The sequence below is a fragment of the Anomalospiza imberbis genome, chromosome 11, assembly GCF_031753505.1.
Source record: "Anomalospiza imberbis isolate Cuckoo-Finch-1a 21T00152 chromosome 11, ASM3175350v1, whole genome shotgun sequence".
NCBI classification, from domain to species: Eukaryota; Metazoa; Chordata; class Aves; order Passeriformes; family Viduidae; genus Anomalospiza; species Anomalospiza imberbis.
Genome location: NC_089691.1, coordinates 15,549,439 through 15,575,689, shown reverse-complemented (window position 1 = coordinate 15,575,689; position 26,251 = coordinate 15,549,439). Strand labels below are relative to the sequence as shown.

Here is a 26,251-nt window from a genome sequence, read left to right as displayed (position 1 = left end):
TTTTTCTTTCAATACTCTCTGTGCCTTGGATTTTTCAAAGAAGATTAAAAGAATCACAGGCTAAAGGACCTCTACTGATTTTGCAAAATGTGCAGCTGAAGAAGAGATAGAAATGCAGGAAGAGGTTGGGACAGGGAAGGGGAAGTTTAATCAGGACATACTAAAGAGAAACACAAGCTTTTCTTTTCCTTTTTTTTTTTTTTTTAACAAAACCAGGCTTAATTAAAAAAAAAACAACAAAAAACTGTGAATTCAGGATTTCTAGAGAAAAAAAAAGACTCAAAACCAACAACCAGCATTATTCCACACTGAAATACCATCTCAGCTAATTTTAGAAAAAAATATTACTAATGCACTGTTTAAAATTCAGATCCTGAGGGATATTAAAATATTGTGGAGGCTTTCAGGATGTCTTTCTGTGGTGTGTGCAATCCTGAGCAGATACCTGCATAGGTCTGGCAGGACATCAAAGCCACTGTGTCCTGGGATAGCAGTCCCATGCCAAGACTTGTGGAAACAGAAAGCCCCAGCTGGGGCAACCAGAGGCACTGAATGGGCAAGAGCCTTGGCAGTACCATGGTCATGCCCCACTGCAGGCACAGACATGCCCTGGACCTCTTGGAGGGAAAAAAACACCCTCACCTTCCTGTCAGGGATGACCTGAACTGGGAGAACCTGGCAAACAAGCCAGCTCCTGCCTTCTGGAAAAGTCCTGAAGATGCAGAAGCATTGCACAGGTGCATCTGGAGGAAGCCCCTCTGACCCAACTCAGGCAGCCTCAGGGGCTCTCCCAGCTGCTGGCCATGTGTGGGGCTGCCCAGCAGTGTGACCCAGGCTTTTCTCTGCAGATCAGCCATGGGGGAAGGCAGGGGGGAATCCAGCATCTTGGCCAGCCTCATCTTCCAGGGCTCACTCAAGCCTGGACAAAGCCTGTTTGCCACTGGCAGACGAATGCAGCATGCTGACACAGTCATAAGCACCGGGCAGGCCAGCCATACAGCAGAGAATGATTTTCTCCATGTTAAAAACATTCCAGTGGGCTGGAACAAACAAAATTAATTTAACAACTCTGCATTCATTTCTCCCATAATTTGATTTGTATGTTGTATTTGGCTACGTAACCTCCACAAGGCTTTCCTAACTGAAAGCCTGATAAAGCTTAATCCAAAAGCTCCTGGCAGCTCAATTTCAGTGAGTTGAAAGACAAAAAAAGGGGCTTGTTGCTTTGCAAAAATTAATTGCTGATACTAAGACACACCCATGAATGCTGAAATGGCATGTAAGAGAATATTGCAGCTTTTTAAAATTAATATTGTTCCTTAAAAGCAGCCTGCATTTCTCTTTCAAAGACAGAAGTGCAACACCAGCCAAACTTTCTGGGTTTCATCATGCTTTTTGCATATGCTACCTGTGGTTATGGAAAGACCTATTTAGGGAAACTTTGTGAGAGTGCAAGAAATGTGTATTCAGTTATGGCTTGTATACTTCCTCCCTGTAAAACAGGTCTTCATATGATGAATTTAGTTGCACTGGGCTCAGCGGGATTTATAAAATCCTCTAAAAATGTTCTAAGTTAGCTTGTCCATGCATAAAAATGTCACCACTTTAAAGGCAGTTATTTCTAGCTGTGCTATGCCCTCCTTTGAAAAATCCCACTCTCTACCTCCTGCTGAATGTCTCAGCAATGCAAAACTGCTGTTCCTCTCCTTGGTGCCGTGGGATACACGTTGTGTGCTGAAGCCCTGACAATTTTCAGCACAGAAAAGCAACGTGACAGTGAGATCCTGAATCCCTTGTGGTGACATGGGCATCTTCTAAGGCAATTCATAGCTGGAAGGGGAAACATCAGCATCAGGATGTGCCCATAGCATGTTACTGGCTCAGAGCTGCTCAGTGGTAACTAAAAGACAGGGACAAGGGTCTTGTTTTGCTCTGGGAGGCAGCTCCTGGCTGTAAGGCGAGAGAGACCTCACTTCTTTTTCTTACTAGTCTGGATACGCAGGATGATTCATTCAACAGGATGAGTGGCAGGGAACAGCATCTCTCCCTTACAAAACAGGAGCACAAAGGAAGGTAGCTGGGGCATTTCTTCCCCCATGCTCAGTACAAGAGAAACTGAGAGGTCAGTATGGGGTTTTCATGTCTTTCTTTGCCATAGGGGCAAACAATTTGGTGGCCAAGTTCTTGGGGGAGAGAGGGTGTTTCCTTCCCCTCTGCTCCAGCCCTGAGAAGGAGCTGGAAGGGCCAGTCCTGCAGAACAGATGCACCACTTCTGTTGTAATGACACCCAACTCAGCCACAGGCATCCCAGATGATTTCAGACTGCCTGCAAGCTGTGGTCAGTGCCTGTGCTACTGCCAAAACACTGCACCAAGTTCATTCAGATCTGTCACCCCAGGAATCCGACTGCAGACAAGAAAAAAGCAACGTCACCAACAGAAAAAAGAAGAAGAATACTTTCATCTACATCTATACCTATATACACACACATATATATTCCTTCTCATTATTAGATCCTCAAAACTTCAAATAAACCCTGAAATGCAAAAATATGGGTTATGCTGCAATGAGAAAACTCTCACTTGTTTTCAGTGCCATGGTGAAGGAAGTGATACAGGGGCAGATTCAGCTACATTGAACTGGTGTGACTCAGTGGAGGTGCTTGGGAAGAGACTCCCAATCCATAATAAACAAGAGCATGCTTTGGGCTGTCAGATTCAATCCCAGAGTTCAGCAAGGGCTGTGCTCCCAAAGGATAACAAATAAACTATGAAGATCATATGCAGAGACAACACAGGCTTAAATATATCAGAAAGGGCTAAGAGGCATACTTATAACATTTTCCCTCTTCTTTTACTAAATGTTTGCAGTTTTTCAGCTTTGCTTCAGTGTACATTGTTGAATTCTCAGAGTGCTTATAAATGACATTATTAATACATAAGGATAATTGCTTTAAAGAGTAGCACACATTTTTCCTTTACCTTTGCCTGCACTTTGCCAGCAGGCATTGGCAGGCTCCAGAGCATGCTGTACACACAAATATTTGTGTTGATCTACTTCAATCCACAGGCAGAATGTAGCTAGGAGACAGACTATTTATCTTCCCTGCTCTTACCTTCCACTATGCTTCAAACAGACAGGGTTGTTTCTTGAGGTGTGAGGCACAGACCCCACACTTGTTTTATGAGCTCTGTGAAATAACCTCATAAGGAAATGGGCACACGGGTCCCTCTGACAGAGAGCATCTGGACAAGCTGGGGTTTGCCCCTCTGTTGCTGGCCCATTTCCCAAAGTGTACACACAACCAGCATTTAGATTAATACCTGTATGTCTTTGTAGCACCTAATTTTCCATGGCATCACAGCAACAGATCCTGTTTTACTGAAAGGCATGGACTGTGTGTTTGCACCAAAGTATTTCTCATCTTCCACAAATACTGTTTCTACAGCTGTGGTCTGAGTCCTCAGCAGTGCAGATCAGATGCCATGCTGAGCTAAACTGATGTCCAACAAGGACCTGCCCTGCAAGTTTTGTGTTTGTATTGCACACATCCAGGTGTGCACACAGAGGGTGACTTGTGTTTCAAATGTACACCTGTGCCCTTATTTACACTGTGTGTTTGTGCCACATGTGTGATCACATTCAGTGGCACAAACAGTATCAATGGGGAGAAAGAAGGATTTCTTGCCAGAAGGACACATATTTGCTCTGTTAGCCAAGCTGACCTTTCCAATGTTCTAGTGAGGGCTCTTTGGCCTGGGCAGCATAGGAAGGACACAGCAATAGGGCTGGTAGAGCCTCCCAATACATGTCTGTGGGATGCCCAAAATTAGATGAGGAAAGCAGCTTTCCTTTCATAGTTTCTGGATGCTTTTTAAAGGATGAGCTGCAGGGACTCATGGTTCAAACTAAAATTAGTACTTCTGTGGGCTGAACAGCTGGGCCAGCAGGTAGGCAGTGCAGAAAGGAATTCCCTCCAGGTGTAAGTGGAATAAATCATCAAGCTCAGCTATTCCAGCTTTAGTGGCAGCTGTGGACCCAAACCACACCTACACTTTCACGCGGAATTCCTCTTGCTCTGTTGGTTTGGACCCTTTATAATCTCCGAAGAAGTGTAAGCAGTGACTTAGTGCTTACTAATAAATCTACTGACAAATTGTTCACTACATTCAGGCCCAGGCACACACACTCCTCCCATTACAACCACACAGAAGTCACTACAGGTGTAAAACAGAACCCCACAGAACAGAACCACTGCAAGGGAAGCATGAGGTCTATGTCAGGTTTAAGCACCACACCTTTTTGCATCTGATTCCCCCTCAAAATTGGTCTGTTTTTTTAATGAAAAGCTTTGTGTTCCACCTGACCTGAAACTGTCTGGAAGGCAGAAGCCTCTCCGTTCCTGCTTTTGCAGGACACTTCCCAAGACAACTGCAGACACGAGGACCCAGCCAGTGCTGCAGAGCAAGACAGGGCTGTGGATGCAATATGCAGAAGGAACACACTGATTTCTGCCTAAAATGTGCATTCAGCAGCCACTTGAGGCTCAAAAAGAGACTCCTGCAGCTGCAGGTGAGTCCCTTTACTGGAGCACTAAGGCAGTGGCAGATGGGCAGCTCTGCAGCACAAAGATCCAGGACGAGCAATGAGCAGGACAGTGTCACCACTCTCAAGTGGGACCAAGCCAGGCTGCTACACCAACAGAAGTCCTAATGATGAGACATGAATTCATTTGCACCACACCTAGTAGGGTGCTGACCTGATTTAGAGGGGAATAGAACTGGGAAATTATAACTTCCATAGCAAAATTAAATCAAAAAGCAAATAGGAGAAACCCAGTTGTCCAAGAAAATGAGGAAAGAGTTATTAATCCATGAAGAAATCTTCCAAGATTCTTTCAAAGGACAAAAATAATCAATGCTAATGGTAAACATACTGTAAATTAACTTTAAAAGGTTCTTGTTTATTTCCATTCCCCCTCTGATATTTAAATAAAATAAATAGCTAAATTTTGCTTTAGCCATCCTCAGTTAAATTTTCAATTATGAATAATTTTAAATTCACCTTCACTTTGTTGTTGTTTTGGATATGTTACATATTACTATGGAGTATTTTGAGCAATTTAGGTTTGACTAAAACATAAAAATGACATTCTACAAGAGTAGAACTTCTCTGCCTAAGACTCTTTCTGGACTCCCAGAGAGAACCTGAGGGCATGAAGAGACTGCAAAGTTGTTTTGAGACAATTTTCATAAAACATGGGCATTTAGAAAGCAAAACCAAATTACTGGGAGTAATAACAGAGGCTATAAATGAGACAAATAACTTGTTCTCATTCAGAAACACTGCTGCCAATGCTCTAGACTATCTGCCTCAAAGTGTTGATGTCAGTGCACTGAACCTCTGCACCTTTGGATGCTGCTGCATGGGAGGTGCACTCCAATGCTCTGCAGAAAGGCAACACCTTTACAGAAGGCTGTAGTCTCATTTCTGGCACCAGGAGCCATGAAATGGTGAATAAGAGCTAAAGTGCTTTGCTTGAGCAGTGCAGTACCTTTGGCTGCAGGCCTCTGCCTGAGCCCTGCTTCCAGCACAAGGCTTGCAGGGAGGAAAATCCAAATATCTTCTATCCATGTTTTAGTGGCATTAAGTTAAAAGGACTTCCAAACTGTGAATTACCACCACATAACTAAAACCAGTAAGGAAAACGATCACCTGTACAGTACTAGAGAAATGTCCCAGCTGTTAATTTAGAGTCCAAAGCTAAATTTTACTGGAGTGAATTTATGACTGCTCATTATTTAACTTCGCCTAGGATCATAATTACAGATGGTACTTTGAGGCAAAATCCCACTGATGGGAAACAGCATCATTTGAGACTCCAGCAAAGAGTAATCAGACACCTTTGGGAAAGTAATCAGGCATCTGTGAAAGTAAACTCTGATGTCAAGAGCCCCTCACATGGGATGCTTGTTTAAGTGTTGTAAGGCATGCAGCATATTTAATGAGTAGAAAGGTTAAAGGGTTTTCTTGAGTGTTAAAAAAAAATATATAAAAAACAACATTTGATGAAATCAGCTGCAAAATAAAATGGGCAGGTATTGTTGCACATGGGGTACTTCCTGAGACAAGGAAATGAAACACCTTTTCCTCCTGAGTTTCCATGCCTACACCTTTCCTAAAGCAGGTAATGTTTTGAAAATACAGCTCTGCTTGATGGGACAACATGTGAAAGTAGTAAGAATCCCTGGCAGACCCAGATCCTTGAACTGGATGGACTTTTATGTAAAAATTCTCTTTGTCCCTGAACAGCAATGTACACCATTAAAGCAATAAATAATTAGCAATCCCTCTACCAGAGCTGCTTGAAAGCAGCCCAGGAGCTGCAGGAGCACAATATATGATGTGACAGAGCAACATAGTCCTGAGCCACAGAGGACAGGCCAGAGAAGAAAGGAAGCAATTTTAACAGAGATTGTCTTGTCCAGAAAGTCAGACACTGCCACAGGCACTGATAATTACAGTATCTGATTAATGCTTTACAAATGCATTCTTGGCTTACAATGTCTGTACAGAGAATCTCTAACTTTTCAAAACTTTACATAAATTAGTATTGCAACATGGATGAGCCCTCATGTTAAATGATGATCTGCCTCATTTAACAGTATGATCCACTGTATAGCTTGGATCTCTGAAAGTTTCATCTTCTTAAAAAGTATCACTATACAAGGGTTTATTATCAACCCACCAGCTGTTAAAATTACATAGCTGAACAGTATTTAACCTGGATGGTGTATTTCAGAAATAAAATATTTAAACATCATCTGTATGGTTTTTGAAATAGCTCCAGGGTCAACTTAAAAATTAAGCTCAGCTCATGGACTTTGATTCAGCAAAGGTCTTATGCATATGCTTTTATTCTAGGCATACAAGCAGTCATCAAGAGAACTGTTTTAAATCAGTTTTTGCCAATAGGAGGAAGCAATGAGATAATGGAATAAAGGAAAACTCTTCCTGTTAAACTCTGACACAAAAGAAAATCTGAAGTTTTCACTTGTAAGTGAAAAATTAGTCCAAATGAGCTGAAGTATTTCACCATCTTGTATTCTGATGATTGAAAACAATGCCTGTGTCTTCACTGCCTCTTTTGAATTAAAAAAAGAGAAGGGAGAGGAGAGTAACTGCAAAGCAAAAGGCTGGTAACATTCACACTGGTTAACAAACTGGATCCAAGAGCACTGACCTAAAACAGCCTTTCCCAGAAGACCTTTCTTTTACCAAATGCCACCACTTTTGGAGCTTTGCTCAGGAAATACTCAGAGGACTGGTATAGAGTGAGAAAGTTTTCCTCCAGTGTATCTGCAGGTTATGCTACTGGTCACAGTTCTGTGACCTGAGATAGCTTTAATAGCTGAGAGAAAAGACATTCCTCTTTGGTCCCAAACTGTTCAGGATGGCACATTTGCCAATGGACCACTGCTTTGTGTTGATCTGAAATTCCCTATTCACCAGGGAATTCTGAAAATTATTCTGAACATTATGCAAATTGTTCTGGGCACATTTTCCTCCAAAATAAGAAAGGCTTACATAATGAATGCTACACTGTTTTCCAGATTAGCAATACTGCCCACAGACTTAATAGAGTGTGACAGAGGAAACAAATTGCAAAAATTCACACCGACAAACATACCCGAACTTACCCTGCAGAGCTGAAGACCATCACAAACCATATCACCTTGCAGCAAGTAAAAGACACATTTTCGTGACCATGCCTTTTTCTCCAACACACAAATCAGGAACAGGGAAGGCAGACAAGAGTCAACCTGTGACAGCCATTGGTCACATTGCCTAATGCAATATGGAAAGCATTGAGGTGCGACCAGGAGGTATGCAGAAGAATCTGCATAAAAGAAATTTGTAATGCTAACCTTACACTCTTCTATACTTGTATGCAAGACTGTCAGACTGGAAAGCACTTCATGCACTCTGTTCCTCAGTGCTTTTGCATGAATGACACCGTATAAAGTGGTACTATATTTACTAGCTGAATAAACAACAGGTTTTGCTTTCACTCAAGTATTATGACTTCAACTCATTTTATTTATATGTCAGTAGTTCAGAATGTGCAGTGGACCGGGCACATCATCACTGCTCACCTTTGTCAAAAAAGGGGCCAGAAACATCCACGCTGTTATATTTCTGAACAGCTATATCTCAGCCCTGTAACCTTAGGAGGATATACTACACTTGGTGTTAGCAACACTGCACCAACCTGTTTATCTTAAGTTCATGAAAAAAATGGACCTATTTTCAGTATCCCCTGATGTGCACTCAACCCAGGAAGTGACAAGCTAACAGAGCTGGTACAAAACAACCGGCTGCCCAGCCATTAGCCTCCTAGAGCAAAAGCTGAGGGGGAGGAAGAAATCACCAACTCCAGCCTCACCCCTGCTATTAGATGGCACAATGAATGTTGTCAGACCATGGGAAATGCATGTTCCTCACCTGAGGGTCTCTCATGTCACAAATTCAAATTCCCAGGCAGGCACAAACACAGAGCATTGGGGTACTTGAAGATAATGGCAGAGGATGCATGGAGAACCTGCTTAGGAAACAAGTCCCCAAGAACCAAACCACATAAACATGGACTAATGGTTGTGCTGGCCCCTTGCTTCTGTAGACTGGCTCACCTCATGATAACTAAGCCAAGTGTGCTTGGTTCCTAAAGATCAAAGTCATGGTGAATCTTTCTGGTTATTCAAGGTGCTCCTTTGGTCTTTGACAGCTCCAAATTCAAGATCAGCCCATTAACTATAGACCTTAGTGTTTGTAATGCTCTGACAAAATTGTAGGTTTCAGTTATTTACTATGGTGATGAAAACCACCCCAAGATTCTTTATAATCTTAAAAACAATCCAGCAAGGTGAGGAATATGCAGGCATGTGGCCAAAGCAGTTAAATCTCCTTGAATGTTTTACAGTTGTACCTTGGCTGCACTCAAAATAAAAACTAGTCAGTTTTGTCACTTTTAGCATAATGTAACTCATTAACTTTCATCACTGTTCTGGGTAAATAATATGTACAGAGGATATAACTGAAGAAATTACTGACACATGTTGCTGTTACAACACTGATTGAAAACTACAGGCCAGAGCATCCGAGCGTAGCAGAGTTTCTTCGTTCCCAAGATCTCCTTCTCACTTCTGATGTAAATTCTCTGTCCCAAGGCTGCCTTGTACATAAGGTTTGTGTACGTGTATATTATATATATAGATAAGCATGCTCAGAGAATAATGAGCCCTGAGAAATACACTCTCCCAGCACTCTCTTGGGAAGGTGAGGTTGCTGATTGCAGCTGTTTTCATGATTCACATCCTCTAAAATCTGCACTTTCTGTGCCTGGCCAGGTGAAAATGCCAGGTAAAAAAGGGAACCTTGTAAATCTGCTTAGCTGTTTCCTTCTGGCAAACTGCCCCTCTATTCTTTACCTCTACTGGTAGAGGTTAAACACCAAGCACTTCGCAAGACTGAAGACTGAAAAGTACATGTGATTTCTTCACCTATAAATAACACCAGTCGGTAAAATTAAGGCAAATAAAAGTAGTAAATTACATTTATTTCTAGTCTTATTTTATCCAGAACACATTTCCCTCAATTTCTGATGTGCTCCTCTAGCCAGGGCTGCCTGTGCCAGTGTGACAGGAACCTCCCTCCAGCTCATTAGCCGGTGTCTGACAGAAGCAAGCACCAGCTGCTCTACAAAAATGCACATTAAACACTTCAGCAAGACATTAGAAAATCACCTGCCTAAAAGGATGAGATTATTTTCCTCCTGTCACCATTACCAACAGACTGATACAAATGTTGAATTAAAAGGTCGGCACTTTTTCAGAAGTCTTGTTACTGGAGAAATGAAACCCATAACCACATCTAGGTACTCTATTTCCATTCAAACACCCAATGCCCCAGTGCTAATGGGGCTGAACTTTTACCTCTGACCTTGGCCCTTTGGTTTTCCCTTTTTGTCTGGCATCTCCATGACCCTACAGCCAGTTGGCAGAACCAGGGACATTGCCGTTTGAGATTCATATTTTGTGGCTTTGAGACCCACATATTCTAAGGCTGTATTGTCATGGCACCTTGTGACAGCGAATTCTACAGGTATTTGCAGCATAAGCAGAATTAGCTAATTTATTGACACCTACCAACAAGGAATGCCTGCACAACCTGCATAATTTCTTTGGTAGCTCACAGCTGTTCTTGACACCATTTGATGACAAAGTAGACAGAAAAAGTTCTCCTATTAGTCAAGTGTAAAATTCTAAAGTATAATCTACCTTTGGAAGCTTCTGTGCCGAGTGGATTTTCCAAGATGTCTGTCATATCTTGGTTCCAAGCATCCTTCACAGCAGACTTGGATACCTTCCTGTTGTTCAGGCGTTGCTGTGGTCGGAAGTTATTCCTCAGGTACTCCACGGACTTGACATGGTCCTGCTGCTCAGTGGTGAAGATGGAGTAAAATGCCTCCAGCTGGCCACAGCCATCATGGCAGGGGAGAGAAGGGATGTTAATTAGAAAAACAATGTGGTGAAATCTGGGTGGCTGATAAGACAGCAAAATGGAAGGAAGTAAAATGTTGATGCCAAGACTGATAAAAGCACATGGGAAGTCAGACTGCCCACTGAAATTATTGCCAGCCACCTTATCTCGGCACAGGGCTTATCCTGCCCAGCATGGGAGAAGGCCTTCTAGAACCCGTGGACATCTGTTATTGGCAAAGAAACATTTGCCCTTAAGATCCCTTTTGTGTGTGACACAGCCTTGCCAAACCTTCCTCACCGCTGGCACCATTTTGTTTCACAGTATTGCGTCAAAAAGTGCTTCCAGGTCATTCCACACCGAGAGCTTTATCCTGGATAAGGCAATATTTCCTTATCTCTGAACACCTTACGAAGTTTAGTTGCCAGGCTAAGCTTCACAGACAGCTTCTGCAGTACTTTTAGGCACAGCTAGCATATACTCCTCTGGGAATAAGTTTCTTCTGTTGGATTCAGATCTGAGCTATTTATAAGAAAACATATTAACCTGTAAGAAAGAACTGTAATTGGAAAACTTTTCTGTTACTTCGTATCTTAGTGTTTCTCAGAAAAAAAATTCTAGCAAACTAAGGAGGAAATATTTTCAGCTAATGTTTTTCTCCCAGCTATCAAGGTAGGTACAGCATTTACTGTTACCTTGTTATCATTCAGGACAAAAACTAGAATTAGTTATGTTGCTGCTGGAAAGACTGGGCAAGACAGAGCAGAGAAGGAACCAGTCCTGATATTGTTTGCATCACATCAGTTACACATATTGATAATATAGATTTTGGGAGCACAGAATCTGGCCCAGGAATTCAAAAAGGGACTTGAGTAACATTCATAGCTTAATGACAAGTCACTGAAATTTACACACTTTTCATTAAGTGTGTCTGCTCTAAAAGCTCTGGAGAAGCATGTGAGCCCCAAATCTTAAAACTGGAAGAATTATCACGGCAGCCTCAGTTGATAAAGCTGATAAAAATAATCAAAGAAGTGTGTAACAGAGCAGTTAAGCATCATCCACTGGCTCATGAGGCACCCACTACCATTCTTTAATTTCCCTTCAAACCAGTAATCAGAGCCCACTTCAGCAGAGGGACAGCAGGGCATGAGCAGGGAGGGGTGACCACCAATGACCAGTTCCCATTGCAGGCAGGGAGCTCAGGTGCCACTTCCAGAGCTCAGGTGCTGCTTCCAGGCTTGCAGGTGCGGATGCTGGGATTTGAATTGTATTTTTTTCCCTGCATCTTATACGAATACCTTATTCCCAGGGTCTCAACACAATTCTGTTTCTGATTCTTTCAAAGAAACATCTTGAAAAATTTCAAAACCCACTTCCTAATTAGTAGCAGGACACTCTCAAAAGCATAGGAGGATGGATTCAAAAAGGGGCAAAAGGACTGACTTACACTTTTGTCTTAAAAAGAACCCCCACAACAGATGATCCTGCTATACCCTTCTAATAAAAGCACAGCTCAAAACTCTTGTGCTTATTTACATACCTTTTGCACTCCATGCACTGGAAGCAGTTTTGATGAAGCCAGTTAACAGGGCTTAAGGTGACTTTATAAAAGCTCAAGAACTTGGGTAGTAACTCCTTCTCTGAAGTCAAGTTTCTAGGCTTAGACATCTGTGACATTAATTGAATTTTTAAACTTTCAGAGAGAACTTTTAAAATATTTTCTCCTGCCATGCTACCTTGGGGAGGTATAATTGCATTTTAGCAACTGCCAATTCAAACATGATTTTTAACCTTCTACTTTTTATGTGTTGAAGTATATATAAGCCATTTCAACCTCACTTTCACTATAAAAATATTATCTACGACAAATGAGAAATTAATTTATCTATAGCTGCCAGGAAAAAAAAATATTCTAAAATCTGCAGTCAAGGAGCTACATTCATGCTCTTCAAGGAGTACAAGAGCTCCTGTTCAGAAGAAGAAATTAAAAGCTCTTGTAAGACTATTGTAGATCCAGGGAAACCTGATCTAAAACTCTGAGTCATGCAATTACAAACCATTAAAGCCTGATGTGTAGTTTTCTAAGGGCTGGATATACAAATGGCAATTAAAAACACTGAAACTGTTGTGAGCACAATGAGCTTCTCTGAGGTATGCATTACGAGAGATAATGCCATGCTTTGGGTCACTGAATGCACTTAGCTTTACAATGCATCCGCAGGGTGACACAGCTTCTCCTGGTTTGTTGTCTAATTATCAGGGAAGATGATGATGGTGGAGGACTGCAAATAAAATAGAGAAGCCTCCACAAATGGACCGCTTCACTACTGTCCTTTTACCAGCAAGGTATTTTGCACAAAAGCACGAATTTAATTGGAACAGCAACAAAGTTTAAACAATATCACTGTCATCCCCTGGGATTACAGACTGCTTCATGGGGTTTGTGATAAAGAAGGTTAAACTATGGCAATGGATTATGTTACACTGTTTCTGTTAGAGGAACAAATAATAATCATAGCAGTGGCAGGGTGGCAGGCTCTTGAAACACACACATCTAGAGCTACTGGGGAGGGGGGAATACTATTATTTATTCCACATGTGTTGTAGTATCAATGAAAGTCTGTCTACACACAGAATTCCCAGCCCTTCAATCACACACACATGCACAGAGCAGCACAATGCAAATTTTAAAGGCCTGATTTGGAACAGTTACTTCTGTACAGCACAGGAAAGGAGCTATGCCAGGATAAAGTACCTTTATGCCGACAGCTGAAATTGATATTTACCATTTTATTTGCATTTGTTAAAAAAAGAAAAAAGAAGTCATGACCCACCTGATGTGCACACAGGGTATAAAACTGAACATGGGCCAGGCCTTGCAGCCACCAAATAATAAACAGTAAACTTATTGATGTAGTGAAAAGCTACAAGGGATTGCAAGTATCCTGCATCAAGGACAGAATTCAAAATGATCTCGACAATCAGAGAAATAGCCTGAAAAAAACAAGGGGTCTGATTCAAACGGGACCATGTGCAGAGTCCCAGGCTCCAGCCAGAACCGGGGGCTGCCTGGGGGCACAGTGTGCTCAGCACTGCCAGAGAGCTCCAGGGAAAGCCTCCAGCAAAAGGGCTCCTGCTGACCAGGAGCTGAACACTGGCAGTACCGTCACACTTTTGTGGAACAGGCAAAATAACACCAGGATTGGTGGCTGAGACATGAATCCTGACGTGTCCCTCAGCCTCTGGAGGGCCTCAGCTGAAGCACTGCAACTGATTTTGAACACAGACTGTCAAAAAAAGATGAAAGAATCTAAGGGAGAAGCCTTGAGATCTAGAAAATAGGAAAAAAAGCATGGAGCAGGGGTATGGCAAGTGCCTTCTGTACTTCTGAAACCTCTGAGCACAACATCCGCCAGTCAGGATCACCCAGTTCATGTGCACTTGACAGAATTAGTAATGTAAAAACATTTTTTTCAGTAGCTTATGACAGATAAGAGGCAAGACTAAGTCCAGCAGGTTGGCTTTCTTAAGACCACAGTCTTACAAAGTCAAAATACACTGAACTGTCAAACATTTGACTTCATCTAGACATTGCTTTATCAGGATAATTCTTCAAACTCCAGACATTGTGTCTATTTGCATTAAAAGCTTCTATGTGCTAATTTTAAAGATTTGTGCACCAGCTCGCTGAGCACATAATGGCAGCTTTACTGTGTTATAAAAACAGTTAAGCATGGAGAATTAATGGAAAGATGTCTTTTCTAATGTAATTAGTTCAAATTACTAAATCTGAGCAGAACTGAAATCACTCACTTTACTTTGAAAACAAAGTTTCAATTAAAAAGAATAAAAGGGAATTCTATGTAACTATTTACACCATAGCTTAATTTAATCTTAACAAAAACAATATGAAATAAATCACTGAAAGGAAACTGGGTTTCATGTTGTACTGTCTTCTCAAGACTGATGGCTCCTGTTCAGAAACAATATTACTTAAGAGAATTTAAAAAAATCACCGACACTTCCTTTTTTGTCAACAGAAACATTTGTGTTCTCCAAATTAAACCGGAGGGTTTTGAAATCACTATCTTAAGGAGGGCAAATTAAGAGGTGGGCTTCACTGACAAAACAAACACACCTGATGGTAAGAAATGGGCACAGGCTTCCGAAAAACGATCCACTCCACGATCTCGCTGCAGGGAGGAGTAGTCAGGGAACCTGTGTAGCGGTAGTAGCTCCCCAGCGACGTTGGCAGAAGTTCCCTCAGCACAAAGGGATCCAGAAAGGTCTCCTTCTCTGCAGGGAAGATTGACAAGCAGGATTACACTTTTTTTTAATGTGTCTTTAAAACAGACATCACATCGCTAGGCAGCCTAACAAGGTGTAATGGCAACAACATATTTTATCATATATGTAATGAAAAAGAGAAACCCTCTGTAAGAGCTGACGAGTGGTTTATTAAAAGAGCAGCCAAAATGCTAGTCAGCCCCATCCCAAACACACACCCTCCTAATCTGGACGTGTGCAGGTGTGAAATGCACTTGCTACCCCACTGGTTTATGTCAGCACAGAAATAACGCTGTAGTCCACGGTTCCAGCATTCAGTACGTGGCTCTCCAGCTCGATGGCAGCAAGACAGAACCCAGTGGGACACAGCCAGGCCCAGTGGTCCTGTTTGCTGCTGCCTGACCAAAGCACACCAGGCAGTGTATCTGTCCCATCTCTGCCGGCGGCGGAAAGGGATGCAGGAGCAGAGTCAAACCCTCAGTGGATTGCTGAGATGGAGGAGACAGAGCCATGCTGCTCAGCCAAACATTTCTGGGAGCGACCAGGCAGCTGGGCTGAGGAGCAGGGACACAGGACACTGCTGAAGCTCAACATGGTGCTCAAAGCAACATCCAAGCAGTGCTTGCTCAGGCCTGCCTGCACCCACCCACGCTGGCACTGCCAGGGTGCTGCCAGACACAGCCAGCACTGCACCACAAATAGGTCTCACAGGTAGAAGTGCTGCCCTCTCTCCCATATGCAAGAAAGTCCTTCCCAGGGTCCAGCAGTCTGGGGACAAACCTTTTTTTCTCTGAGAATCTCCTTGGACAGCCTGAAATGCAGACCTAAGCACTGGAAGCATTCACCTGCAAGTAACAGTGACAAGCTGGTGATATTTAACACCGTGAAGAAAAAGAAACAAAAAAAAAAAAAGGAGGGAACAGCTGCAGGCAAGGCAATTTCCCTGCCATCCCTGAGCATTTATCCTCTGCAATTCATGTTGGCTCAGAGGCTGAAGCGCCCTCTTAGCCTGGGCAGAGGTGCTCACTGCCTCGGGCAGGCTGACACGAGGGGCTCTCCAGGACATCTCTATTCCTTACTTTCATTATCCTGCATGCCTCAAACAGGAGCCCACACTTGGGCAGAGGGAACTCTTTTTTCTGTCTCACCAGAGCTGCTGAGCAAACCCACCACCACCCCCTCCCCACCCCAACAGAAGGGAGAAGCAGGTGGGCTGGTGATTGACACACACGTCTTCCAAATAGGATGAAGTCTGCAGAATTCACTTCCACAGCATCCCACAGTCTTGTGAAGTCTTGATCAAATCAGGAGTTGCCTAAACCTTTTAGCAGCAGTCTGATAATTGGGGGATTTTTTTAACTCCACTCTTGCTGCATGATGCCAATGATACATACACTTCAGGTATCTTCTATTTTCTGCACAATATCAACAGGTCTGTGATGTTTTCGTAGCTTTTAGCATTCCAAAATATGAGTAACTCTATTAAAGTCAAGGCAATACTGCAACCTCTTGGTGAACAATTCCCTTCCTTCTAATCCAAGTAGATTTTGACCACATCTGCATCTCCAAAAAGAAAATAAACAAATAATAACCCACATTTTTTCCTCATCACAGCATACCTCTGTGAGAAAAAGTGTGCTTAAATAATAAATACTAAAATATATGTGATTGGCCAAAGTTCAAAGAGATTCTAATCAAGAAGTCACAATCACAGCAAAAGGTCACATTTAATTTGCTTGGCTCATTTTTATGCAGCAAAACTTGGTTTGAAAAAGTAGAAACTCAGCCACAGGACTTGATTTCCAAATGCACTACTCCAACCTTGACACAGGATTTCTATTTCAGAGCTGTCTCTGTGTCAGCACTCAGGAAACAGTGGGCCACAATGAATCCCAAAGAGTGTCTGAATATGCCAACACCCCCTGCATTAGCAGCCAATGACTACACATGAAAGAGCTGAGAGGCAGAGGCACATTTTGAAAAGTGTTTTCCACTTGAATTTAAGAAAAACACGTTGCAGTTAAAATTAACAATTTAACTATTTCTAACTTTTGTAATCTTTTAATTACAATGATGGAATCACTTAAGATGCTGGATAAAGGCTCTGCAAAACCACAAATATGGTATCTGTTTATTAAAGGATGGCAGGAGAAGGAAGCTCATTTTACATTTTCAAGGATTTTTGTGCCATATGCTGACAATATTATATTTTAATAATTAATTGTTCATCAAAGGAAAAGATGAAGAACAGGGATGCTAAATTCAAAGTTATTCAAATTGCAAAAATGAATAATGCATAACTTTTATATTAAATACACACTGTATTAAGTAGTCTACATTTCATCCAACTCTGTCTTTCATTTTTAAACATTTTCAACTACAATATGAATAATCAAGTAAAGGAAGCTTATTTAGACAGAGAAATAACTTATTTGAATGCAAACTGGAAGTATCCGACTATGATTAATTTTTGGTTATCAGTTAGGGAGGGTTTTTTCCTAAGCACTTGGGAAGTCATAGTCAGCTGTGAAAAAGAGTATTTCTCAAGGAAAAAGTAGCTTTGCTAATACACAGTTTAAGTAGGGCAGGGTGTACTCGATCTAATTTTTCATGGCTACAAGCAACGCTCTAAGTTTTCATTAATGAATGCCAAAGATTAAAATGAAAAAAAATACATATAATTGGATTAAAATTACTGCTAAAATAGATGATAATCAATTGATTATGCTTTAAAAATGTGACACTTTTGAAAACATACCATTTTTTGTATCGCTTGCCATCTAGATGCATGGTGCAGAGCTTTAGAAATCAGAGTCACAAAGACCTTCACATGAAGCTTAAAGAAAAAGGGACTTTGAAACTTCATTGCCTGCCTGCCATATCCTTCAAGAGCATATTGAAACAGTAAATGCCATGAAATTAAAGTTCCTAAGACCTTGAGACAGTTTTGAAAATGGCATTTTGAAGTCATATAATTTTAAAGATTTCAACGTTAAGTCAGTTATTGTTGTTGATAAAACTGTAAGGAGAATAATTTCCAGGCTAAGCAAGAGCATTCACTGATTATCATAGAAATATTTTTAATACATACATATACATATATATATATATATATATATATATATATATATATACACACATGCACGTGTGTGTATGTATATATAGTTCCTACTAAATGAAAAAGAACAAGGTTGGAAATAATAACAAACCTTTCTTCACTGTCTTTTATTGCCAGCTCCTGTTTCCCATTTACAGTGCCTGGGATGGGCATGAACTGTGTCCAATAGTCTGGGAACAGACTGAGTGGAGTGAGGAGTTTCTAGGAGGAAGGAAGTGGAAAAGGCTGGAAACTACATGATTGATGGGACAGCATTTGCTGACAGGTACTAGGAAATAACTGGCAGACAAAAGCAATAAAAGACAGCAAAGCAAATGTGTTCACCTGCAAGCACCTGTGAATCACTGAAATCAATGCTGCAAAACTGACCCATGAGCCACCTACTCACTCTCACATGTAAACCAGAGCCCTGCAATGCTCTCTTCTGCTGCTCCTTGTCCTCCCCCCATCTCAGCACCTGAGCACCCAAATAGAAATATAAACATTCAGGAAAGCAGAGCCCCAGAGATCCTGACCCTGAAGACAGGCCCTCGAAATACTGAGCATTCCCTTGGGAAAGAACAATAACCTGCTGCTGCCACCAGTGCTCCCAGGTGGTGATGCAGCAAAGAGCAGTATCCAAAACATCACCCCACTAATGCAGTTTCACCCACAGGTAACAAACAGCAATGCTTTGTTTACAGCACCAATGCTTGGAAAAACAGGTTCACTCTAACACCTCAAAGGTAAAAACAGCAAGCACCACAGATTCATTGTTGACCATTAAGACAATGAATGTGGCATTTAAAATACTAAGTGTTCCACAGTATGAAAGGACAATATTGTATTTCAACTCTTACATTCACAAAAAACAATTATCTGAGCCAGCTGGTAACATGTTTGACTTTCTGACACAACATTCACATCTGCCTCTTGGTCTGTGTCTCACAACAGCAACGTGAAAAGTCATTCTTTGTTTGGGCTGAGAAATCTCCCCAACATTTTGCATGAGACAAAGGGCCATTTTCTGCACAACCTGACCCAAAGGCAGAGCAACTGGAGACATGCTAAAAGCCTGATCTATTTACACTTTTTGTCAAGTCATCACCACTAGGTCTGGACTAATACTAAATTGTGCACAATAGTTTACTGAGCAGAGGAAAAAATCAGATCTTAAATCAGATACCAGCAGTGAATCTCTACCAACTACTGCAGTTTTCACAAGCTGGTGCCAACAAATATTATTTTGAAAAAGCCATCAGTTGAACATTTTGCCTTTGAGGACTGGCTTGCTAAAAATACAGTCTGTAAATCAGTGGAAAAAGATAGACCTGAATTTTAACCAAATCACTAGAGTAAAAGGCTTCTTGAGATATGCAGGTAAACAGCACACAACTATCTGTGATCAAAACTCTTTTAAATCCAACAGGAACTTGGATTGGACATCACAAGAAAATAACGATATGCCAAGTCCATTTATATCTCATGGAATGCTTTGGGACTTTCATCATGATTTTCTGTAAGAAAACAGGAACTTGGCTGCATTGAAAACAATATCTTAAAATGAGCTTATTTCCAAAATTAACGTATGTGCAGTGCCTGATAGGTACCCAGCTACACTTTGAATAACTGAAATCTGCAATACCAATATGAAGAGCTTTGAAAGTCTCCCAAATTTATTAAACAATGTTATTGCCAATTTCATTTTCACAATGAGCCAAGACATTCTAAAGCTTCTGCATTCAAACTTTTAAAAAGCAAACACACAAAAATAATCAAAAGGACACCATGTTGCACACCCACTGAGCCAGAACTTCCCAGATAAAGCAGGCAGCAAAGCACAGCCAAGGACCAGATTCGTGGGGGTGATTTTAAAGATGAGATTACAAATGTTATATATTACTTTAACTGAAAGGATCATCAGATGACTGCTTGCTGAGTAAATCCTGCAGGAAGAGCAGTATCTGACAGTTCTCTGTACTCAGGGTAATTCTTGTCATTTATTGTGCAATTATTTTTCCCACTTTTATTTAATTTTTTTTTTTTTAAAGAGCCTCTGCTGAGCAATGTAAGGAGCTGTAAGGACACAGAAAGCACAGCATAGCAGGGAGGAGGGGAGTGAGATAATAACACAGTCCTGCAGACTAATTTAATCTGAGACAACCAGTGAGAGGTACAAAAAGCCAGGAGGAAGGAATAAAAAAGGCAAGTCTCTTATTCACAAAAAACCATTTCCATGCCACGTGTTGGTCTCAGGCTTAATTTTTCTCTCTCCCTTTCTTAAAACAGCTTAGGAGGAAAAGGTTTAGCTGCAGAGAAGAGGTCATAACATTTTCCTTTAAAGAAGGAAAATGTTATTCTGAACCTTTCATGCTTAGGTAGTGCTGATGCAGAGCAGCTGTTGGCATTCTAGACTGGGATAAGACTTCTCCAGGTTTCCCAAAACCCGACCTGAGGCAGAGGTACATGAGGCTGGACAGGCAAGGAAACTAAGAAATACAGAATAGGCACCAGCAATAAGAGGAAAAAGAAACTATGACAAGGTTTAGCAGAGAGGAGGATCCCTGGCAAAAACTGGACCCTGGCAGAGGCTGAAGTGAAGCAGAAATGCCCAGAGTAGCAGGGATTGTTCACATCTGCTCCTGCAGAGCCAGAGCAAAACCACATGTTCTCAGCCTTTTCTACCCCTCATTTCTCAGCAAATATCCCCAAAACCCACCAGCATGGCACCCATCTCCTACTCCCTGCAGATGATTTGTTCACATTCAGCATCAGCTTTAATTCTTAACTTTTACATGTGCAATCTTTTTTGCTAGTTTGAGTTAGTTTTTCTGTGCAATTCTTAATTCTCTGTCAGCTTGCTGGTCTTTACTCAGCCGTGACCAGCACTGCTTTCTGCAGAGCAGACAGGTGAAGGACCAGAGATTTCCAACACTTCCACCATTTATTCCTTTAAATGATACAGACCCCTGCAGCTATGCACAGAGCTGCCCTATATAAAGGTGTGAACTTATCACCTCTGCTCTCATCTTCATTTCCCACTTCCCTCCTCCTCCCCTTTCCTCCACAGCAATCGTGTCCTGGCCCCTTTCACAGGGCTACTCACAGGGCCTGTGAACACAAGAACAGATCAGAAAACAAAAGAATATATCCAGCTCATCCCTGAGGAAAAAAAAAAAATGCTCCTCCACATTTCCTTCTCAGCTTAAAGCGCGGTATTGCTCTCCCTTTGATGGTCCTTCCTTGTTCCAAATTGAGCTGCTGCCTTCTTCAAAGTTTTACTTTCAAAGATGAGGTCCCACGGTATCACATCTCACCTTCACCCCTCTCCCCCACCCTTCTCTACAACCCCATGATATTTGGTGCAGAAGGCAAACAGCTTGTCAGGTGGTGTTATGGTTGAAGTTCAAAACAAAAGAAAAAACGTGTCATGGTGCTAATGGTGTTTTCTTCTTATTATGCATTCTGGTGTGACAGATCCACAGGGTAACTAACACTGTCTAGATTGCTTCTTTTTTAGTGCTGATCTGTTTTAACAGGTTGTTCACTGATTTTTCACCTAGGACAACTGGAGAGATGTGCAACATATTTATTCTTTATCCTTTTTCATTATTAAAGCAGTTGTTTCCACTGTATTTTGGTAAGTTCTCTCCAGTATGACCAGAAATTTTATAATCCCTTGCCTGCCCACCTCTGGCCCATCTCAAGGGAGATCCAAGACTATACTCTGCTCCATGCTGGATTCCAGTTACAGCTTTTTAAGAGTTTTTCCAACCTTCCTTTTAAATAAACCAAGGTTCCTCTCCTCCCCTCACCCCACCTCATGTTCACAAACAAGCAACAGATGCCATTGATTCACTTTGTACCTAAGCTTTTGATCTGGTAGCACTTTGATTTTCAGAGCTCACTTTTGACAAGGAAGGTAATAAAAGCCCCATTTTTGTGACATTGAGCCTTTTCTGCTGTGGTAATTTATTTGTGCTCTAATAATAATTTTCTGCTGATCAGTGTAGATTTTTGATGACAGCCATACAGAACAGGACAGAGTGACAAAAACATGGTTTCCATGACCCTGAAATCTTTTCCAGAGGCCTGGGGTAGTGCGGGCTGCCGTCCCCTCTGACAACACTCTGCCTGCACAGTAAAACAGGACTGGCAGAACAGCCATGCCAGGCTGGGAAAAGGTGAATGTCACACAGCCTCCAGCACTGGGTGCCCCCCCAGGACTGACATCAGGGAAGAAGGCTCATTTTAATGCCTTCCAGGCAGCCAGTAAAAACAAGGAAAAGGCTTCTCTAAGAGGCTTACATACAAAACAGTACTAAAAAGGGCAAACCAAAGACAGCAAAGGTGGGAAAAGCAGTGTTTCTGTGCAATAGCTCCATCCTGCCAGGTGCTCCTCTGAGACCTTGCTGGAACGTGTGCAGGCAAAAGCTTTCATAGCCATTTTAATGCAAATCAACTGTATAACACATAACCTGGTATTTCAGCCCCCTATTCCCACAAGGGCACAATCACTCCCTCTGAGGCCTCAGCAGCCTCCTCAGCCCTTGCATGAGAGCAGCTCCTTCCTGCCCTGCAATCCTCAGCATCACAAAAAGGATGAGGAGTAGAGAGGGGCTGAGGGCATTGCACCCAGCTGAGCACCTGGGCAGCAAAATGGGCAGAAGAGTCAGATGTGCAGCAGCAAGACAGCCCCATGTGTGCAATCACAGCCAGGCACCAGTGGCTTTTTTACCTATGATCCAACTTCAACATGAACAACATGCATCATCCGTCCCGCCAGCACCAGCAGTGCTGAAGACCCTTCCCAGCAGCTTTCATGATGAGAAGAGCATTTGCAGAGGAGCTAAAAAAGACCCCCAGCAGTCAGAGCTGAAAGAGCAAGTCAGCACCAGAAAATCCAAATCCCACCTGCTTGTACCCCATCCCTTCTCCAGGGAGGGCTGCCCACTCCCAGCTGTCAGTCCTGGCTGGGCTCCGTGCGTGCCCTGGGGCAGGCAGAGCAGCAGTGACAAGAGCAGGCACCTGGCTGCCGGAGGGGTGACAAATCCTTGGCAGAACACTAAACCAAAAGCAATTTCAAAATCAGCAACAAGCATTTGACAGCTCCTCTAAGAACCTTCTCAGCGCTCCTGGGCTGCTCTTGGAGGGCAGATGCTCAGCAGGAAGAACACGGGGCAAACCCCAAAGCATTGCCATAGATCCAGACATCATCTGGCAGTTCGGTACACCATGGTTTCCCTTCCAGCTAAGAAACTTTATATGGTTGCTCATGTAAAATTAAGTTTAATGTGGCCATTAAGATTCTACAAAATTATGCCTGAAGATGAGGAAACAAAATCAACTAAGTAGCAACTAAGCCTGTATTGATTTTTATGTGTATGTTTCTCTATCATTGTTACTAAGCTGGTGACACTGTGAAGGGCACAATTATTTATGTTCCATCAAATTAGTAAGTAAATCAAATCCCTGATGAAATATCAAGCAAAAATTGCTTTCACTTCTACAGAAAGTACTTATGACTTTGGAAATGTTTGCATACCCCAGGAAGGGCAATGTAAGAACACAAGAACATCACAGAAAAAAGAAAAAGGATGCAAAAAATGTTTTCAAAAACCATCTCATCATTCATGAGTATCATCTGTGTATTCACCTGAGTGTTACCAGATCTGTCACCACTATGGGGACAGGCCAGTGTGGGAGCCCTGTACAGAGTGGTGTCCCCACACAGGGCCAGGCCTTCTAGTGAATGACAAAATGAGGATGATGAGGGTTTGTGTGGGTGTGCCATTCCCATGCTGAGAACTGAATGAGTGCGAGGAAGCAGCGAGTGTTCAGCACAACCCAGGAAACATGCTCTGCCAGATGGAGGGAGAGGGACAAGAAAACCTCAACGTCTGTAAGTATTCTTAATTTTACATTATACGTATGTGCCTCTGTATTGTGACAACCACCCAAAACCAACACGGTAATGGAAATGTTATAAAATGCAAAGAAACTTAAGGTTTCAATTTTGATTTCTTTTGTTGGATTCCTGCTTGATCCAACCACTCTATTGAAAAGCCACAAGAGTTTTTCACTGTACTTCAGCCAAGAAGTCCATGTTGCCTTAGGGTCCCAGTTGAATGCAAGGCAAATGGAAGGCAGGAAGAAGCTTTTCAGATAAATTCATAAAAATGTGCTCATGTAAGATGTAAGTAAACCACATCAAGAAAAGAAACTTAAAAATCTGGAATAAAACCCTCACATCTTTACTATTATTCTATATAATAACACTAAAAGAGAGATATAAGAATTCTTCACTGAAGTGTTCTATCAATATTTAAGTTGAAGAGAATGATCTCTTTCAACAACTGCTTTGCAGGAGGAAATTCCTTTAACCACCAAAAGAACCTTAGAAAAGGCCTTTAATCAGGGCCTTTGAAACAGGAAGGAAAGCATGATTTTCCTCTTTTTCTTCCTCAATGTTTTGAAAAGGAAACAAGCTATTGAAATATATCAAGTGATTTCCTTTACTTGAAACACTAGCAGACTTCTGTGCATTGTGTGCAAAACAAAAATAAACGCCTTTTATCCACCCAGATTTTGCTGTGGGTAAGACAGCACAGAGATGGACTGATCATTATGTGGTCAGGGAATCACAGCCTGGGGACCGAGTCACATCCTACCCAAACAATTAATTTTGGGAATGGAAGAATCCTCTTAGGAGACACTGGTGTGATTATCCACTGTTTTGTCTGCGAGGAGCACGACAGGGAGCAGAAAAACCTGATGAGGTGGCCAAAACACTGCGTGCTTGCAGGGGGTTGGAGTCTTGGAATAGAAACCAGGTAAAGAACAAAACTCAAAAAAGAGATCCCAGTCCAGTTAAATGGCAGCTTGGCTGCAAGTGTCAAATTACACAGACAGTGAAAAAAACCTTGCAGCAAAAGCAAAGCATCCCAGCTTTGCTTTTGCTGGCCTGTTTTGTTATCCAGCAGCAAAGAGGTAATAACTTCTATTTTTGTGGAAAACCACACCAGTTTTTCAGCTCAGTGTGTTGTTTTTATTTCACAGCAGAACACTGCAATTTATAAGCAGCAAAACACAAGGAAAATTCTCTAAATGAAGGACTTTATGGCATGTTATCATTTAACCCGTTTTTCACTGTTTTTGGATTTATTTGCTTTCCCAGTTGCAAAGTTAAATGATTCTGAAAGGAGAACAATTAATCCAAAATCCTATTTGTTTTAATCTAACACTGTCAACTAGTTTTAGGTTTGCACTCAAGAGAAAAAAAAATGTCTGTTAAGCTCTACAGCACTAGCTAATGTCTAAAGACAATCCTCAGAAAAGGTACAAAGATGTTTTATCACAGCACTATAGATGGAACAGAGATTTATTATTGTACTGAGCACCATTCCAGCAGATGCCTTTTGAATTACAATGAGATTATTAAAACTTTACAAATCATTATTTTAAAACCTGACAAGAGTACTTTGGGAACCGGAGCATCTTGATGTCATTGCTGAAGATGCATTACCTGTGGTAAGGCTTCAGGAAAATTCCCAAGTAAAAAATTGGTTATAAAAGTATAAAATATATTAATATTTATTTTACTACCTGCTGTAAGTTCAAGGATAATAGGTATATGCATCAGAACAGCTGAATGATCGTATTTATGCCAGCATTAGAAAGATGTTCATCTGCTGCAAAGTTTAATTAATTTTCATAGATAGTTAATTTTCTGTTTCATTATCAGTTCCCTAAATTTGAAAGACAAATAATTTATTTACAAATAGAAACTTCAGAGAGGTGTATTTTTAGAGCAAACAGAAGATAAATAACAGAGTGAAGTATCCAGGCTGCCTTCGAAGTTCTAATATGAATGATAGATTGCAGCAGGTTGTGATTGATAACTTATGCATTCTGGAGCACTGACTGAAAAGAAACAAATTGTTTACTGTTCACCCCAAACCATTCTCAGGTAACAAATGACTCTGATCTTTACCTATCAAATAATGGCTGTGATGCCCTTAAACATCAGTGAATGAGGAATGTGTGGGCTCACTGTGTCCTTCCAGGGGTGACCTGATCCCTTAAGGACAATATTTCTGCCCCTCTCCCCTTCCCAACAAGTAGAAAGTTTAAGCAGCTACTTACCATGATGTACAACGCCCTTCAACCCATGGATAATGGGATCCAGTGCTGAATTGTCCCTCTGACTGACCTACATGCAAAGGATACAGGATTGGTTATATCTACTCTGGCATTAGGCAGAACAGTTTCAGTTTAATCTTCTGACAAGAGAAAAAAAAAGATGTTACCTAACAAGCTGCTTAG

The 26,251-nt window shown here is 41.6% G+C and overlaps 1 protein-coding gene across 3 annotated transcripts in view; it reads right to left on the bottom strand.

The window, feature by feature from the left end:
• PTPRG (protein tyrosine phosphatase receptor type G) overlaps window positions 1-26,251 on the bottom strand; it is a 389,287-nt gene that overhangs the window by 81,449 nt on the left and 281,587 nt on the right. For all 3 annotated transcript variants that reach the window (XM_068202110.1, XM_068202112.1, XM_068202111.1), the window contains 3 exons: window positions 26,072-26,138; window positions 14,681-14,838; window positions 10,338-10,530 (listed from right to left, as the gene is read on the bottom strand). In XM_068202110.1, coding sequence (XP_068058211.1) covers window positions 10,338-10,530; window positions 14,681-14,838; window positions 26,072-26,138 — 418 coding nt within the window. The remainder of the gene's footprint in view (window positions 1-10,337; window positions 10,531-14,680; window positions 14,839-26,071; window positions 26,139-26,251) is intronic.